We start from the raw sequence: 18,029 nt of genomic DNA, 5'->3' as shown, positions 1-18,029 counted from the left end.
TCAGAAAACAAAGTGTAAAGACGCAATATAAATTAACCAACAGCTGGTTACTAACACAGCACTGTTGCAGCAAAATGAAAATGGTGTAAATAAGGAGATATGAGGTCTTCTCATCAGACTACTTGGAAATGTGGGCACTGTGTGTAGCAGATAATTGTACCTCACCCAAGAATGGCATGAGTCTGCCATGAAAAATGGCACCTCCTGGTCTCATTTCTTCCTAACCATGAGAATGAGAAGGATGCTCCACAAGTAACAGGACAAACAAAGATAAGCCACTTTGAGGGTTGTTGGATTTTTTTTTTTTACAGTCAACCTGTATATAAATTTAATGAAATAAATAAAATTAATGCAAATGCAATATTGACTAAATTGTGACCATTTTGCAAAACTGACTAGGTAGATGGCTTGTGAGCATTTTACCTTATGTTGTAAGGGTTCCAATTTAAGGGGGGTGGTGGTCATTTTTCATACTTACCTTTGTACTTTTAATTTTGTCTTTAAAAAAATTATTTGTATATCAGAATTTGAATTTGCCACCCTAGACAGAGTTCTCAGAACAAAACAAAATAAAAATGAGGTGTATTGAGGTACAACGTCTTATTACAACATTGTTCTGCATGAGAAGTTATAGAGGGAGTGTCATAAAATGAAACTTCATACCTAGCACTATAGATTAATGATTGTTTAACACCATGCTTTTCTGGAATGGATTTCTTTTTAATTCTATCCTTTGTTGTTACCTTAGCGGAAATGCCTCATATTAGAAGTGATAACTTTATATGGGTTCTTTTCAGCACCTAACATAAAAGTTGATTTTAAGTCTGCCTTTATGAGTCTCATTTTTGTATCACTTGGTACATTTCAGTCTTGCAAAAATGCTATCCAAGCTTAGCAAAAATTTCCTTTCGGGAAATGTTTTTTTTCTAGAATTTACATTTCCCCACCTTTAATGTGTGTGCATATATATAGAGAGAGAGATAGAGATAACCCAATTAGAAATCCCAAAATGCAATATACGAAGTCAATATGCAGACTAAGTATATTTAAAATAGAAATGATCCATTTTGTCAGTTGCTTACCTAAACATGAAAGTTGCAGTAGTAGGTCTAACGAGAGCTTTCATTGGCAGTGTGTGTATCATAATCTTGGACCTGCATAACAGTTTGATCATCTTGCAGTCCATGGGACTCTCAAGAGTCTCCTCCAGCACCAGAATTCAAAAGCATCAATTCTTTGGCGATCAGCCTTCTTTGGAGCTGAACCATAAAGGAGGCTGATTGTTGAAGAATTGATGCTTTTGAATTATGGTGCTGGAGGAGACTCAAGAGCATCAATTCCCATGGACTGCAAGAAGATCAAACCTATCCATTCTGAAGGAAATCAGCCCTGAGTGCTCACTGGAAGGACAGATCGTGAAGCTGAGGCTCCAATACTTTGGCCACCTCATGAGAAGAGAAGACTCCCTGGAAAAGACCCTGATGTTGGGAAAGATGGAGGGCACAAGGAGAAGGGGACGATGGAGGACGAGATGGTTGGACAGTGTTCTCGAAGCTACTAACGTGAGTTTGACCAAACTGCGGGAGGCAGTGGAAGACAGGAGGTGCCTGGTGTGTTCTGGTCCATGGGGTCACGAAGAGTCGGACACGGCTAAACAACTAAACAACAACAACAATGCATGTTTAATAACGAAGTTGTGTCATCAGTTTTTCACCAATATTGCATATCCCGATAAAGCTGTTAGCAAAATTTTCACCACAGTGGATAAGATCTGGGAGGACTGTGACCAATTTCTGCCAAAAGCAAAACCTAGAGGTAACCGTGGAAGCTCCCTTCTTAGAAAAAATACATTTGAGGGATTTCAAAGGAAATAAAAATACAGATAGCAACTTCTGGAGGTTGGGATTTTCCACACCCCTAATCCTGGTAACAAGGGGGTCCTTTCTGGTTCAATGGGTCCTAACAAAGAATGAAAGGAGATTGTGATTTGGTTCTCTCTATTTCTCATTTTTCCAATTTTTAATTCAGTACTCCACATTCATTTCCTTGTGAACACTGGTCAGCATGTTGTATGCATTTCTTCTAAAGTACACATTTTTGTATGCAGTTTTTTACTAGTGTGCACATTTTTTTTTGCAAGCAGAAACTCCTGCTATAATTCTATTTTCGCTATTATAACCATTTTTATGCACCTCCCTCATGTATTTATTTATGTAAACATTGGTTGGAGAATTGCATCACAAAATTCAGATAAGTGCGAATTTCAAAGGATCGCTGTGTTTCAGTTCCCACATCGTTTGGAAAGCGCAGATTTGATAAATGTGGCTTTATGTGAAAACTGCTTCTAATTTCTCCCCCATCTTTACATCCTAACCAAGCATGAATACTTAAGAGAAGGGGGTTGTGGAATATATATATATATATATATATATATATATATATATATATATATATATATATATTTGCTTTCGTAGATTTTCACGGGTACAGGAATGCAGGTTTTGGTGTCCTCGGGTGTCTTCCCGTGTAAAAGTTGGGGTGTCTAGGCGACGTTTCGACGAGGTCTCACTCGTCATCTTCAGGCTGGTGCTTTCGGCTTCTTGTTACTGGAACAGAGCAGGATCTCAGTGTTTGAGTTCCTATAAATACTGTTGAGGGGGTGTGGTGTATAGCCTCCAATGTTCTGGGCAGAGAGGAAGTTCCCAGGCTAGTGTGCCTTTTCTTCTTTTGTTCCTTAATTACTTGAGGGATGTCCTGAGTGATTTCTTGAGTGATATCCTGAGTACCACTTAGGTGGGTCATTAGGTGTGGATTAGTTGCTCGCCCCTATACACGAAGCCAAGCCAGAGCACAACTAAGTGCAGTACAGCCATCTTCTCAGAAAAACTCTTCACAAAGTTCAAGAGGTCAAGACACAAAGACTTTAGCAACTAATCCACACCTAATGACCCACCTAAGTGGTACTCAGGATATCACTCAGGAAATCACTCAGGACATCCCTCAAGTAATTAAGGAACAAAAGAAGAAAAGGCACACTAGCCTGGGAACTTCCTCTCTGCCCAGAACATTGGAGGCTATACACCACACCCCCTCAACAGTATTTATAGGAACTCAAACACTGAGATCCTGCTCTGTTCCAGTAACAAGAAGCCGAAAGCACCAGCCTGAAGATGACGAGTGAGACCTCGTCGAAACGTCGCCTAGACACCCCAACTTTTACACGGGAAGACACCCGAGGACACCAAAACCTGCATATATATATATATATATATATATATATATATATATATATATATATATAAAATCTCTCTCACACACCCACCTTTAAGTTTACATTGCAGAAATTGCATAACACTATGTTTGATTGAGCACAAACCTCCTTCGTTCTGTTTTTCATTACATCAGGGCCATTCTAAAAATACCTACTCGGTTCCATGGATATTCATTTTGCATTAACATTAACAGCAAGGGAGCACACATTAATCCAACCCAGAGAAAATAAAACTTAATTACTACACAATTAAAAAAGAAACACAAAATAACTGTGCTCATTATTTTAATTCCTCTGAATTTATTTAAGATCAAAATAAAAACACTGTCTGCTAATCAATCTGTCAAGGAGCCAAGGCAACAGAGAAAATATACGAGTCAGTGAGGAAATGGAATTAAATGCTTACTTACCATCTGGCTTAGTGAACCCCGGCTGGGCACTGTGATACACAAAACCAGCACTTGCCTCCCCCCCCCCTCTTCTGTGTCATGGCAGCAATTGCTTGCTGTTTCCCCCCGGCACAAAACCATCTCTGATCTGACATCATGCCTCAGGTGTACAAGCTGCTGGTGGGTTCTCCCTGAAACTCGCACTGGCACTCCACAGGGATGCATGCTAAGTCCATATCTGTATTCGTTGTATATATATGATTGCATTTCATCTGACCCTTCTACTGCAATTATTAAGTTTGCTGATAACACCACCATAATGGGTTTAATTACAGGCAGAGATGAATCTGCGTACAGGGGAGAGTTCAAAAGGTATCCACATGGTGCTGAGAGAACAATCTGCACCTAAACATTGGCAAGACAAAGAAGATGGTGTTGGACTTTCGAAGGAAGAGAGGGGAGCTAGCCCCGTTGTATATTGAGGGGGGGGGCAGCTGTGTGGAGAGAGTCTCTTTCTTTAAATTCCTGGGAGTCCATCTTAGTGAAGACCTTACTTGGAAGGTCAATATAGCCCAGGTGGTTAAGAAGGCCCAACAGAGACTTCATTTCCTTAGGGTCTTGTGAAAGAACAATGTTAGACAGTAACTGATGATTTCCTTCTATCAGTCCATGATAGAAAGTGTTCTCTCATACTATATTACGGTGTGGTACACTGGTTTGACCAAACTGCGGGAGGCAGTGGAAGACAGAAGTGCCTGGCGTGTTCTGGTCCATGGGGTCATGAAGAGTCGGACACGACTAAACAACTAAACAACAACAACACTGGTTTGACAGCCATGGACAGAAAGTCCCTACAGAAGGTGGTGAAGACAGCACAGGATATCATGGGCTGTCCCCTGAGTCCGCTAGATGTTATCGCAGGAGACTGTTGCCTCAGAAGAGCGAGGAACGTTCTCAGGGATGACACACACCCTGGCAACACCTTTTTAATCCGGGCAGGAGATATAGAAGCATGATAAGCCAGACCAACAGGTTAAAGAACAGTTTCTACCCGTGGGTCATGAGGCTGCTGAATGGAAGACAGCAACATTGCAGCCGACATTTGGGGTTGGTGGTCGTACGACAGCACACAGAGTGTAACAAGGACTGAGAGATTGGGGAGGAGGGGAGCTCGCTTAATCTCACTGTAAACAAGTGGTACAGTGACAATAAAGTATTTCTATTTCTCCTCTTCATCCCTGTTGGAGAAGCAAAACCTCCTTCAATGAAAAATTAAGCAGTCAATGATCAGTTTCATATGTTACCCATTATTTCAAAGGACTATTTTAATTTTATTTTATTTACCTTTAGAGCTCTGAATAGCCAGGAACTGGGTTACTTCAAGAAAGGCCTCCCATATCCATCTAGTAAAGGCTGGGAGTTATCAAGTTTCTGGCCAATGTCTGAGACCTCACCAGGCATTATAACGGACCAGGTGTTATCTGAAATCATTTATGTGGGATGGAGTTCCATATACTAGACCCGCACCCAGTGTCCTGGTGGATGCAATCACCTCTCACAATTTCCCCCACCTCCACTCCACCACAGTCTTCCTGTGTTAAGTGGGAAGGGCAGAAAAAAAATGGTATGTTCAGTGGAATGCACATACCATTATCACCATTATTGGGGGTTCTCCACAACTGGGAATTCCTGAGTGCAGGAAGACTTCTAATCCCTTCCATCTGAATGTGCTTACACCACCACCTTTAGACTTTCCCACTTAACACAAGGAAATCACTTGCAGGGATGTGGATCGGAACCATCCTCTGCTACCATTTGTTGGGATTTATGATGCTCTGGGGTCACCTGGAGGCCTCCTCAGTCTCCCTGACCTTTCCGAGTGTCCTCCCGGTAAGCACAACTCTGGAATAGCACGTCCCTTCATTGCAGTGTGCCCTTCAGCGACATAAACCAGCTTGATTTATGCACACTAATGTGGCATAGCACAGCAAGAAGAATGAAACATCCGTAGATCTAAACTACGTATTTATTTACACTATATACAGACACAGAATCATGGCTCTCTCTCATTCAGCGCCAAGAGAGAACAGCAACAGAACAGAATGGAACAAATAAGATGGAAGTGGCGCATAATTTCTTCCGTTCCCATGCTTCCAAAGAATGGAATGTCAACACACAGAGCATGTGATCTAGTAGTCACACACACTCTGCAGCATGGGAGAGAATGAAAATCCTGACAGTTTCTGTGTGTGGCCCCCATTGCCCTTTAACCACATTTGGAGTGAATGCCTGAAAAGGGTGATCTACCTTTCCATTTGGGGTGCAATCCTACCCCCTCCTGCCAGTGGGGCTTTGCACTGTGGCCATAGTGGAAGGAGATGAAGCAGGACATTGACCCTGATCTGTCCAGGGCCAGGCTTGATGCTGTCATGCGACAGAAGTGAGCTACTTGGGAAACAGCAAACTCTGGGCTGGCACAGCCCCAGACCTTCCCACCCACAGAACAACCCATTTCAGCTCTTTCCATTGCCTGTGGCTGGAGGGAATCCTACAAGCAGGCCTGGGGCCTGCCCTTCTACACAGCTGGCAGCCAGTGGGAGGCTAGCTTAGTCTGGAGAACTTGGCAGCAGGACACCATCACTCATTCCAAAACCCCTCTCAACCCAGCATAAGCAGGGTTGGACTGCTTGCTTAATCACTTGACAGTAAACCTTATGACTTTGTATGATGAACCTATGGCAAATCTTCAACTATGGGTAAGCACTCATAGTAGGTGGCAGGCAGAAAGATTTCTGGATTTCCTGTTTGATTAAATTCTGTTCTATTAGTGTAAATATGGTTGTTCCATGTTAAATAGCTTGGCAGTGACAACCCATTTTCCCACATGGGGTATGCCTTTGGAAGCTTCCTTCCAAATTAGCACCCTTCCCATAGGACCTTATTTCACAAAAAAAGAGAAGGAGGGTCAGAAGTCCACTTGACTGCCTCCTCTAACTGATGTTCTAGCTCGACGTTCCATTCTACTTAATGACCACACCTGCAAGCAGGCAGGACTTAGAGACACCCACTCATAGGCCAGGCTCTCTACCTGGATAGGTCAGGACTCAGGAGAGATGTACTCGGTGAGCTCACAAAGGCTTACTCGCTGACATCAGGGTCTGGCCTCACTAGCAGGGACCAGCACCAGATTTAGAGTGGTTCCCTGAGCCGAGAGGGCACAATATTATACTTGAGAAGATTCATTTTGGGGCACCAAAGTTTGGCCGCACACTAGGTGGCATGTTGTGAAAGATTACTAAAGTCTGCCTGTGCAGGGAGGGAGCAGCCTGGACTTCAAGCAGCGTGGTTATAAAGCCTGTCCTACTGACCAACCTCTCTTGGCCTGGATAGCACAGCTAGCTCAGGGAGGGAGCCCCAACCTCCCAACATTTGGGGAGGGCAAATCGGGACACGCAGCCTCTCACCATCCCACTCCCTGCTTTCTTGTTCTCCCTTCCGACCTTCGCTTGCCATGGCCTCCCCTGAGTCAGGTGCAATGCTGCTGACTTGTGTCAGGGTGCCAGTCCTAAATGGGACATTACTGGATCCAAGAGGGATTGGCTTCTGTGATCCAGGATGTCCCACTTAAAAGGGGATGGTTGTGGGGTATGGGAGCCAGAGACCACTAACATAGAGGGCCTACTATGATGTCAATTTCAAATGAATCTTGTGGTGAGAAATCCTCTATTCAGCAGTATTCCACCTGCTCTTGCAAGTTTTGGCAAGTTGAAAGGGGATTAAGGGCCATGAGGAGATGTGATTTGGCAAAGCCAATAGAGGGAAAGCAGTAAATCTTTTGAAAAATGAAAGTAATTGTGATATATTCCTCATCATGATGAACAGTGGAGAGTTTTCATAATTACTAGTTCTCGTCTGGTGCTTCCCAGACAAAACAGGTTTGCTCATTAAAATAAATTAAGTTCGTGAAATCAACTTCCCAGTGGATCATAACCACGACCCTGCCCAGAGATCTTTCCATTTGAGTTATAGCACTATATGTGCAAAACATATGTTTTAGAACATGTCGAGGCATTGGGGGCCTGTTCCGTTTTTGTTATGTTCTCGCAACAGCATTAATTAGTTCATTTTTTTAAAGAAAAAGAAGCCCCCCCCCCAAATTACAGAAGTTTAAGTAGTGCTATAGTGAAATCTGGCATGAGACAATTGAGACTGTTGTATATGAACAAATGAAAGAGGACTCTATTGTACAGTGGTACCTCTGGTTAAGAACTTAATTTGTTCCGGAGGTCAATTCTTAACCTGAAACCGTTCTTAACCTGAGGTACCACTTTAGCTAATGGGGCCTCCTGCTGCCACCGTGCGATTTCTGTTCTCATCGTGAGGTAAAGTTCTTAACCCGAGATACTACTTCCAGGTTAGAGGAGTCTGTAACCTGAAGCGTTTGTAACCTGAGGTACCACTGTAATGGAGGGGTCAGAAGGGTCTTGGCATACAGTCTACTCCCCTCATCCTGCCTGGCAAAAAAATCCTCCTCACAACAATATGCTATAACAGTGGCTCCCCAAATCCCCTATCCTCCGCCATGGACCACTTGGAAATTCCTGGTGACCACTTAATGGTTTTTATTCCTCTTGAAACAACTGAAATGCACCGTGCTGGATAATTTGTGTTTTCATTGCTTATTTCATTGATTTCAAGTCACTTTCTCCTGCTCTGTCTTTCACACACCTAATCTTCTCCACTCCACTCAAGGGCTTCTCCCCCCCCCTTCACCTCTGGTCCATCCTGCTCATCTTGTGGGTAGACCACTGGCTTCTGAGCGTGATTCAGCAGCTGCAGCTTCCACCATTCCCAGCCCCTGTCCCTGCCACTCTTCACAGACGTGCTATGGACCACTTGGGTGAGGGAGTTCACAAGCCACAGTTTGGAAACCCCTGTGCTAGAGGAAAAGAACAGGACATGGCTATCTCCCTGCTGTGAGCTTCCCATGGTATCCAGCTGGTTAGTGGTAGAAACTGAGGGGCTGAACCAGAAGCCAAAAAATACATTTCCATGGCCTGTAAGCTGAAGCTCAACTCTAGAACATGCATTTAAACAAGTTGTATGAGGCAGCCGAACAGTGCTTTGCTGTCTCCGTATGTTGAAAAATGAGAAATAATTGGCCCACAATGCAGCAGCAGACAAGGAAAACTGGCCAAGAAAGGATGTTACTTGGCTGTTTTTTGTTTTTTTTGGTTTTTGGTTTTTGTCTGGAGACAATCATAGAAGTGATTACAAATTGCAACAGGCAAGGTTTTGTAAGTACTGTACATTTCTGATAGGGTGGCTAATTAAATTGGCTCCCTCAGTCATCAGCATTAAACAGTTCATTAAGTGTGTTTCATCAAGGAAAAATGAAAAGCAAATAGATAAAAGAAATGTTCATGTGTCTTCTTCACTTGACAGAGGGGTGTGTGTTTTTTTGACCCATATGGAGTGGCTTCTAGAAGTGTCTTCCTTTGTTAATTTTGGTGCCCTTTTTGTATGGCTATTTATTAGATACCATTCAAAACCAACACAAACTGTTATGCAAAACAGAGGAAAGTGGGGCAGGGAAAGAAGGCAGGTGCAGATGGCTGATTTAACTCTCTAATGAACCAGCAAGCCCCATCGCGTTAAGCTGAGCTTTCTCCACAGGACTGGCAGAAGCCTCGCTCGTTTCAATGTTTTCTGTTTGGATTTTTTATATATTTTTTTGCATCAGCAGAGTGCTTTGATTTTCTGGCAAACAAACAAACAAATAAATAAATAAACAAACAGGAAGCTCAAAAGCTCCTGTTTATGAGGTGCCCTCACAAGCTTTCCTGCTTCATGAGAGGATCAGAGAGAGCGTCCTCTCAGGCTTTTACTCTTCAGAGTTGAGTTTTCAAAGCGAAACTTCAGCTAAAATAATGAAAGAGAGACAGACAGACAGAGAGAAAAGGGAAATTGAGCACACCCTGAGCTGCCTACATCATCTCCTTCTGGAGTTTTCCTATCTAATGATCTCAGCCAACATTCAGGCTCAGCTGGTAAATAAGAGCCAGCTGTTCTCTGTAAGCCTTTTCACCAGCAGTGCTTCCCCAAAAGACCCTTGAAACCATTGCAAGATACTTTGTCCTATCCAGAGACATTGACCAGACATTGTGGTACAGGAGGGAGAGTTGGGAGGTGGCAGGGAGGTGTGAATGCTCTGGTGAGAGCACTGGGTTGGCTCTGTTGCGATATCTGTGCCACAGCAGCCTTCTCATCACCTCATCCCACCTTGCCGGTAACTTGTAGTGACACCTGTGCTGGGAGGCCAGGTAAGCACCACCACCCTTCCCCGCCATTCACTCCTGTTTAGAAGCTCATCCACTCATGACACTAAACTCAGGTACAAGATGTCTCAACACATGGACTAGGACTAGGGGGACTGGGGTTCAAATCCCCACTCGGTTATGAAGCTCACTGGGTGACCTTGGGCCAGTCACCCTCCCTCAGCAATCACTTGTGACTCTCCCCCTTAGCAAGTCCCATGGAACTCAATGGGAATTCATCTGAGCAGAAATGTGCTTGTGCAGCATATGTGGAGAGCACCAATTCTCACACTAGGGATCATTAACAAAGTCCCCTTGCAAAACAGGGTGAAAAACAGCCAAATTGCATTTACTAGTGCAGGAGAGGGAATTGCAGCAGGAGTCGCTTGTCCTCTTCCTCCCCCTGCCCTTGAATAATCCCAAAGGCTCTTTTCTTTCATTGGGATGCTGTATCCATTGCTTGTCGATAACCTGTTCTGCAGCAGGTTTCTGAAGGTGACTATGTTAGTAAGCTGCCCCTATCGGTTTTCTTTATATATAAAAAAGTAGGAATATTTTATCTCACAATTGATTTGGCTTGACTTACTATAGAGCAGGTGCAACTCAAACTCAACTATTTGTTATAGCGAGTTATGAGGGAAATGGATCGGAAGCAGTTCCATGGGGTTTTGTATCCATGCACGCACACACACACACACACACACACACGCACACACACACATGCGCATATATATATATATATATATATATATATATATATATATATATATGCTTTCGTAGATTTTCACGGGTACAGGAATGCAGGTTTTGGTGTCCTCGGGTGTCTTCCCGTGTAAAAGTTGGGGTGTCTAGGCGACGTTTCGACGAGGTCTCACTCGTCATCTTCAGGCTGGTGCTTTCGGCTTCTTGTTACTGGAACAGAGCAGGATCTCAGTGTTTGAGTTCCTATAAATACTGTTGAGGGGGTGTGGTGTATAGCCTCCAATGTTCTGGGCAGAGAGGAAGTTCCCAGGCTAGTGTGCCTTTTCTTCTTTTGTTCCTTAATTACTTGAGGGATATCCTGAGTGATTTCTTGAGTGATATCCTGAGTACCACTTGGGTGGGTCATTAGGTGTGGATTAGTTGCTAAAGTCTTTGTGTCTTGACCTCTTGAACTTTGTGAAGAGTTTTTCTGAGAAGATGGCTGTACTGCACTTAGTTGTGCTCTGGCTTGGCTTCGTGTATAGGGGCGAGCTGTGGTTTTGTGGCTTGTGTCAGCCAGATCTGTGTAGGGATTGCAGGGGGGTGCAGCATCCGGAGGTGCCTCCATGGTTTGGCTACTGGATGGTGTCTGTAATTTATCTGTGGAGAGGGTCTGGGTTTGGGTCTGGTGTGGTTGATTGGTGATGGCGTTCTGTGTGCCTCTGGATCTGGTGTCAGTTTTTGTGGGGAGGGCTAATTTCCAGATGTCTGGCAAGCGGGATGTCTGTGGGGAGGGCTAATTTCCAGATGTCTGGCAAGCGGAATACATCTTGGACCTGACCAACCACTGCCTAACCAACACGTACTTCATCCACAATGGACAAAGATACAAACAGATAGAAGGAGCACCTATGGGATCACCCCTCTCACCGGTCATCGCAAACCTGTACATGGAACACTTTGAAACCAATGCTTTAGACAAGTCAGAACACAAACCCAAACTTTGGCTCAGATATGTTGACGACACCTTTGTAATTTGGCCACACGGGAAGGAAAAACTGGATAGCTTCCTCACACATCTCAACAGCCTACACCCCAAAATACAATTCACTATGGAAATAGAAGCCAACAACCAACTTCCCTTCCTTGACGTCCTAATCTACAAAAAACCGGATGGCTCCCTAGGACACACTATCTACCGGAAAAAAACACACACCAACCGCTACTTACATGCACAATCACACCACCACCCTGCACAAATAAACTCCGTAGCCAAGACTCTCATCTCCAGAACCAAACGCCTGGCTGACAAAGACCACTTGACAACTGAGTTACAGAATCTCTCAAATGTGTTAATTGCCAATGGATACCAGCAAAACAGGGTTACGAAGCTAATCCAAAAAGAAACACCCCCCAAAAACCAAGACACAGAAGAAAACAATGGCATGGCCCTCCTTCCTTATATCAAGGGCACTACAGATAAAATTAGCAAAATCCTCCATAAACACAATATCAAAACAGCCTTTTGCACCAACCAAAAAATAGCCAATATCCTCAGAAACCCCAAGGATAAAATCCAGTTGGAAAACCAAGGGGTCTATGAAATACCCTGCAAAGTCTGCCCAGCCACGTACATTGGACAAACAAACAGACGAATAAATGCACGTATCGCAGAACACAAGAATGCCGTCAAAAAAGAAGAAAAAACTTCCTCTCTTTTCCAACACATGAAAGAAACAGGACACGAAATTAATTTTGCAGATTCCAAATTGCTCTTTAACATGGAACATCACCACAAGAGAATAATCATGGAAGCCATCGAGATAGAGAAACACCCTCACAACATGAACAAGCGTGACGACACATCCCGCTTGCCAGACATCTGGAAATTAGCCCTCCCCACAAAAACTGACACCAGATCCAGAGGCACACAGAACGCCATCACCAATCAACCACACCAGACCCAAACCCAGACCCTCTCCACAGATAAATTACAGACACCATCCAGTAGCCAAACCATGGAGGCACCTCCGGATGCTGCACCCCCCTGCAATCCCTACACAGATCTGGCTGACACAAGCCACAAAACCACAGCTCGCCCCTATACACGAAGCCAAGCCAGAGCACAACTAAGTGCAGTACAGCCATCTTCTCAGAAAAACTCTTCACAAAGTTCAAGAGGTCAAGACACAAAGACTTTAGCAACTAATCCACACCTAATGACCCACCCAAGTGGTACTCAGGATATCACTCAAGAAATCACTCAGGATATCCCTCAAGTAATTAAGGAACAAAAGAAGAAAAGGCACACTAGCCTGGGAACTTCCTCTCTGCCCAGAACATTGGAGGCTATACACCACACCCCCTCAACAGTATTTATAGGAACTCAAACACTGAGATCCTGCTCTGTTCCAGTAACAAGAAGCCGAAAGCACCAGCCTGAAGATGACGAGTGAGACCTCGTCGAAACGTCGCCTAGACACCCCAACTTTTACACGGGAAGACACCCGAGGACACCAAAACCTGCATATATATATATATATATATATATATATATATATATACATATGCACTGGAGAGAAGATTATTTTGCCCTTGTCAGACTTTACTATTTAAGCTCTAGAGATGCAAGTGGGTGGAAGAAATCCACTGTACTCCAGTGCATGCTAACCAGTTTTATTATATGCCCTCCCCTACCAAAAGGCAAAAGAGATATAATGTTCCTTTATTTTTCCAGGTGGGGAAAGGGAACCAGCAAATTGGACTTGCAGCAAAGCATACAAACACACACCCTGGTCTCAATGCACTTGCAGATATAGCTATATCAAGCTTCTTTTTGTGTAGTGCTTTGTGAATACAAGGTTCTTTGCATATGAGCCCATTTAGGATCCCCCCCCCCCCCCGCTGATCTCTCAATGTGTACATAATATAAATAGGAAGAGATTCAAATTAAGAGAAGGAAACCTTTGTGTTATTTTAGTTTTTTGAAAAAAGGGATAGCAAACTGTGGGCATGGTCTAATTCTGGAATGATTTGTAGAAATTATAGCTAAACTGGAATTCAGGAGTGGAAAGAAGCAGGAATGTCTGGTGGGGAGGGGAGAGGCTGTAAACAGCATTGGTGCATGGGGTGCCAGAGCATCCAAACCACTCAAACGTCATCTCTACTCTTCCCTGCCCTTCACCATCTTGGGACATGGGAGCACTGCCACTTCTGAGGCCAGGTCCATGGTTCTGTTCCTCCCTGCCAGCCTCTCTTGATATACCACAAACCCATAAAGCACAACACCAGGCAACACACTCATCTCCATGTCCAGGTCACATTGCATTGAACCATTATGTCTCTGGGTGGAGAGAAGTGTTATGTGTGGCATTGGGGATTAAGAAGAAGAAGAAGAAGAAGAAGAAGAGTTGGGATTTGATATCCCGCCTTTCACTCCCTTTAAGGAGTCTCAAAGCGGCTAACAATCTCCTTTCCCTTCCTCCCCCACAACAAACACTCTGTGAGGTGAGTGGGGCTGAGAGACTTCAAAGAAGTGTGACTGGCCCAAGGTCACCCAGCAGCTGCAGGTGGAGGAGCAGAGATGCGAACCCGGTTCACCAGATTACGAGTCCACCGCTCTTACCCACTACACCACACTGGCTTTCTTCTCCCTTGTAAGACTGACATTACATTGTGATTTCATGTTCCACGTGATTTTGCTGTTGGAGATGATGGGAATACACACAACACGATAACATTGCGAAATGGGGTAGCTGGGCATTACAGTGAAGAGAACTCAAAATAAAATAGAAAAATTGGTTAATTGCTATGTAGTGCATAATCCGGAGTAGATGTTAAAAGCCCCATTGAGAGGATAAATCATGTTGCCCAAACAGGCAAAGCCATGTAACTTAAATCTTTCACAAGGATGCAGTCTGGGTCACAGAGTGGAAGATTTTCTAATTGTGTTGTTTTTGAAGACAGACCTGCATTTTAAGTGTTTGAACCTAGTGCTATAAGACAGATAACACTGAATTGTTAATGCTAAAGATGTGAATCCAAATTAGGAAGAGGGTTTAAGAGGAGCCTGTTCCTCTGTGAAATCCATAGGCTTTTAAAAATACATCAGTTACCAAATAAAAAATGTTCATTCATGTTGTAAACTAGAGGGAATCAATGTTGGCTCATCAGCTATGTGTGACTCAAATCCAGACATTTTAATGAGGCATCGGGGTAAAGGCAATAATCTGGTCACTGAAGCAAATAAATTCCCCCCCGTGAGTTCAAATCAGTAGAAAGGTCTGGACACTTTTTTTAATGCAGCAAAGATTAACCAAAGGGGATTTTCGCATTGTCTTTTAAGTGATAAAATCTTTATAAGTTGTGTGTGAGTGTGACCATCATCCATGGGCAAGCATGCATAAAGAAGTTAATTACTATTATCTCCCCATACCTGTCTACATATAGCATGCAATAAATAGCCATGGCAGACACAGGTATTTCAGAAGTGGCTGCTATTCATTCCATTGCTAGAACAACTGGTGGGGAACAGCATTCTTCCCTGTGGCATTGGGAGGGGCACTGTTGGAAACAAAAGACTGAATGGGATGGATCTTTAGTTTGGCCCAGTAGGGCTCATCTTAGTCGGTGCATATAACTCTTAGGTTGCAATCCTCTATCCATTTACTTGGGGGAAAGTGTGGAAGGATCTTTCAGTTTCAGTCCCCCCCCCCCCATTTCTCATTTTTGCAACCTTAAATTCAGTTCAACACATTTCTGCAGCAGCGTGTGTGTGTGTGTTTAATGCTCATGAAAAACCACCAGCATTTTGGTGCATGTCCTCAAAATCTGCTCTTGCTGGTTCCGCAAACCCTCTGGAACAGATTCTGAGGAAGCTGCACCGAGAAGAGGAAGGCAAACTCCCATTGCCCATGTTTTGCCAGCTTCTTTGCAAGACTATCATCAGGGACTTTGTAAAAAGAACCTTTCTGAAATCAAGATACACTACACCCACAGCATTTCTCTGACCCCCCAAGCTTGTAACCCTATAAAAGCATGACAAAGCATGCTTGTGTCTTTCTGCATGTGTAGGCAATTACTTTCCACAGTGCATGTGTGCAGTAAACATATATGTGCCAAGATGCTTCACACATGGAAATGTACAGTATGTATGAGATACATGCAATTTCTTATAGGTATTTCTATACAGAACTTATCTGAAGCTGTATTTTGGATTGCATCTGTACTGTAATTCTACTGACTTCAGTAGCTTGTGTTCAGATTAGATTTATATTGTATCTGAAATTGAAATAATGTAATCAATACTCTTGAAGATTCTCTTGACAACCACAATTTGTTTGGCCTTTCCCCATTTCATTTATGAGTTACTGATCATGGCAAAGTGGTAGAGAAGACAGAAATCAGATCGTCATCAAAACGAATCAGGTATATCAAAATAAAATTTCCTTCTGCATTGAAATGATATATCATACAGTTTTAAGAATTTTATATATAACTTGGCAGTCTCGTATCACGGCCAGGATTTCAAGCAGTTAATAATCCAGAGTGTTATAAAAGGTCATCTTGGAAACATATTAACTGTACTCCCATTTTAAATTCCAGTAGATGAAATGTATGTTATTACGCAAGAAGAATACGGGTCTGTGAACATTTTGGGGATAATTTCTTTCCTTTCTGTATGATTTATATGCATGCACAGGGATAACTTAATTCACAAGAGATGTGCAAGTAATTTATTTTCCAGCCACTGAACTAAAACTGGACAATAATTTATCTGACTTTTAGTGTGGGGTTGCAGCCAAAGCAGAAATGACATTGAATGATAACCGAAGAGTTGCCATTTTGCTGTTTATCTTTGGCTCAGGGCACTTATGTATTTTCTTTGCAAAGCCAAATTACTCTCTCCCCCACTTTTTTTTTTTTTTTAACGTGCATGCAGAGAACAGATTTCCCTGGTCAGATATTCAATGGAAACCAAATGAGCAATAGTCATTGTTGACTATTTTTACTTCAATTGGACAGCTCAAGAACTGAAATAAAAAAAAAGAGGAGGGAAATTACTACAGCACTATCACGTACCTAGTACGACTAAACGCTCAACCTCTTTTTTGCCACTCCACATAATCAACATATTTCATTCTGTGTAGAATTCAATTTTCAATGCCTTGCAGTTTGGAAACAAAGTGCTTCAAATTGTGCGCTCTCTCTCTCATTCTGATTTTTACCAATTAGATTGAAAATATGCCTTTCCACTAGAGCGATATTACTTGATACTGAATGACAAGAGAGGCCTCTATATTGTCTTCATCTTACATGTGTCAGAAAGAGCTTTGGATACTAAAAAAATGATCACATCAAAAGGTGTGTGTGTGTGTGTGTGTGTGTGTACCATCCTGGCTTCGATTAACACACTGCAATTGCAGCACTTGAGGTTGTGTGATGGATAAGTCTTTATTGAAGGCCAGAATTTCACCTATCCCATATTCAGCAGGGAGTTGGGGCCTGATTCCCCCTTTCCCACCAGCTGATCAGTAGAATCCCAGCTTCCTTTAAAGAGTTATGTCAGGGATAGCCAACCTGGTACCTTCCAATTAATGCTGAACTCCAGCTCCCATCAGCCCCAGCTGATGGGGCTAATGGTCAAGGATGATGGAAGCTGTAGTTCAACAGCATTTGTGGGGACAACTCTGGCTTCCACATATATGCACACAGAAGCCTAATGGAAAGGGTTTATGTTGTCCATTCTCTCCTCCCACCCCATGTATAAATGGTTCTTATTCTGCCTTATCAGATCCCTTGTCACCCCAGGTTAGGGCTAAGTGTTTGATCTCAAATCAAGTAATATATGCTTAGGATCAAGGCACTGATTTGCTACAATTTGATGCAAAATTGAATAACCACACCATTATGTAGAACTTTGAAGCAGGAGTTCATTCCTACAGGAGTAGTCAAATCTTCTACCATTAAAGATCATGTTCCTCTGAGAGGATCTACAAGGGAACACATGTTGGAGATAGCAATGGGTGCGGTCAGTGCCACATCACTTACAGAATGTAAGAGAGAGAAAATGAAGTGAGGCAATGAACTTTTAAGATCATCACTATCAGACGTATCTTTTCTTTCCACATATTCTTCAACCATCCGTACACACACACACACTTCTCCCAACCCAGACAAACACAAAACCACCCCTTCAACACAGCTCCATGCTTTCAAAGCACCCTGTCCTCTCTACTCAGGTGCAGCTCCTCCTCACTTGGAAAGTTTTTTGTTTTAGAATAAAATTGAATCTGCTTGTATCTGCCAGTGCTCAGCCTCTACCTGGAATATGTTCCTCAAGCTCTGTGCTATTTCATGGCCTGAAAGCAA

The 18,029-nt window shown here is 43.1% G+C and overlaps 1 protein-coding gene across 3 annotated transcripts in view; it reads right to left on the bottom strand.

The window, feature by feature from the left end:
* Positions 1-18,029, bottom strand: part of LOC309367739 (uncharacterized protein) — a 177,185-nt gene that overhangs the window by 80,746 nt on the left and 78,410 nt on the right. The window contains exons 4-6 of one of the 3 annotated variants that reach the window (XR_014167308.1): positions 5,005-5,141; positions 3,682-4,065; positions 1,703-1,959 (exon numbers count right to left, since the gene is read on the bottom strand). The exons of 1 other annotated variant lie outside the window; for it this stretch is intronic. Coding sequence is in view for 1 of the 2 variants with exons in the window: in XM_081907353.1 (XP_081763479.1) it covers positions 3,682-4,065 (384 nt within the window). In the remaining variant the exon portion in view is untranslated. Of the gene's footprint in view, positions 1-1,702; positions 1,960-3,681; positions 4,066-5,004; positions 5,142-18,029 lie in introns of those variants that run through there. One more of the 3 variants, XM_081907353.1, reaches the window with a different exon arrangement.

The sequence above is a fragment of the Podarcis melisellensis genome (assembly GCF_964234715.1).
Source record: "Podarcis melisellensis genome assembly, chromosome: 4".
In the NCBI taxonomy this organism is placed as follows: domain Eukaryota; kingdom Metazoa; phylum Chordata; class Lepidosauria; order Squamata; family Lacertidae; genus Podarcis; species Podarcis melisellensis.
This window is presented reverse-complemented; position numbering and strand designations above follow the sequence as displayed.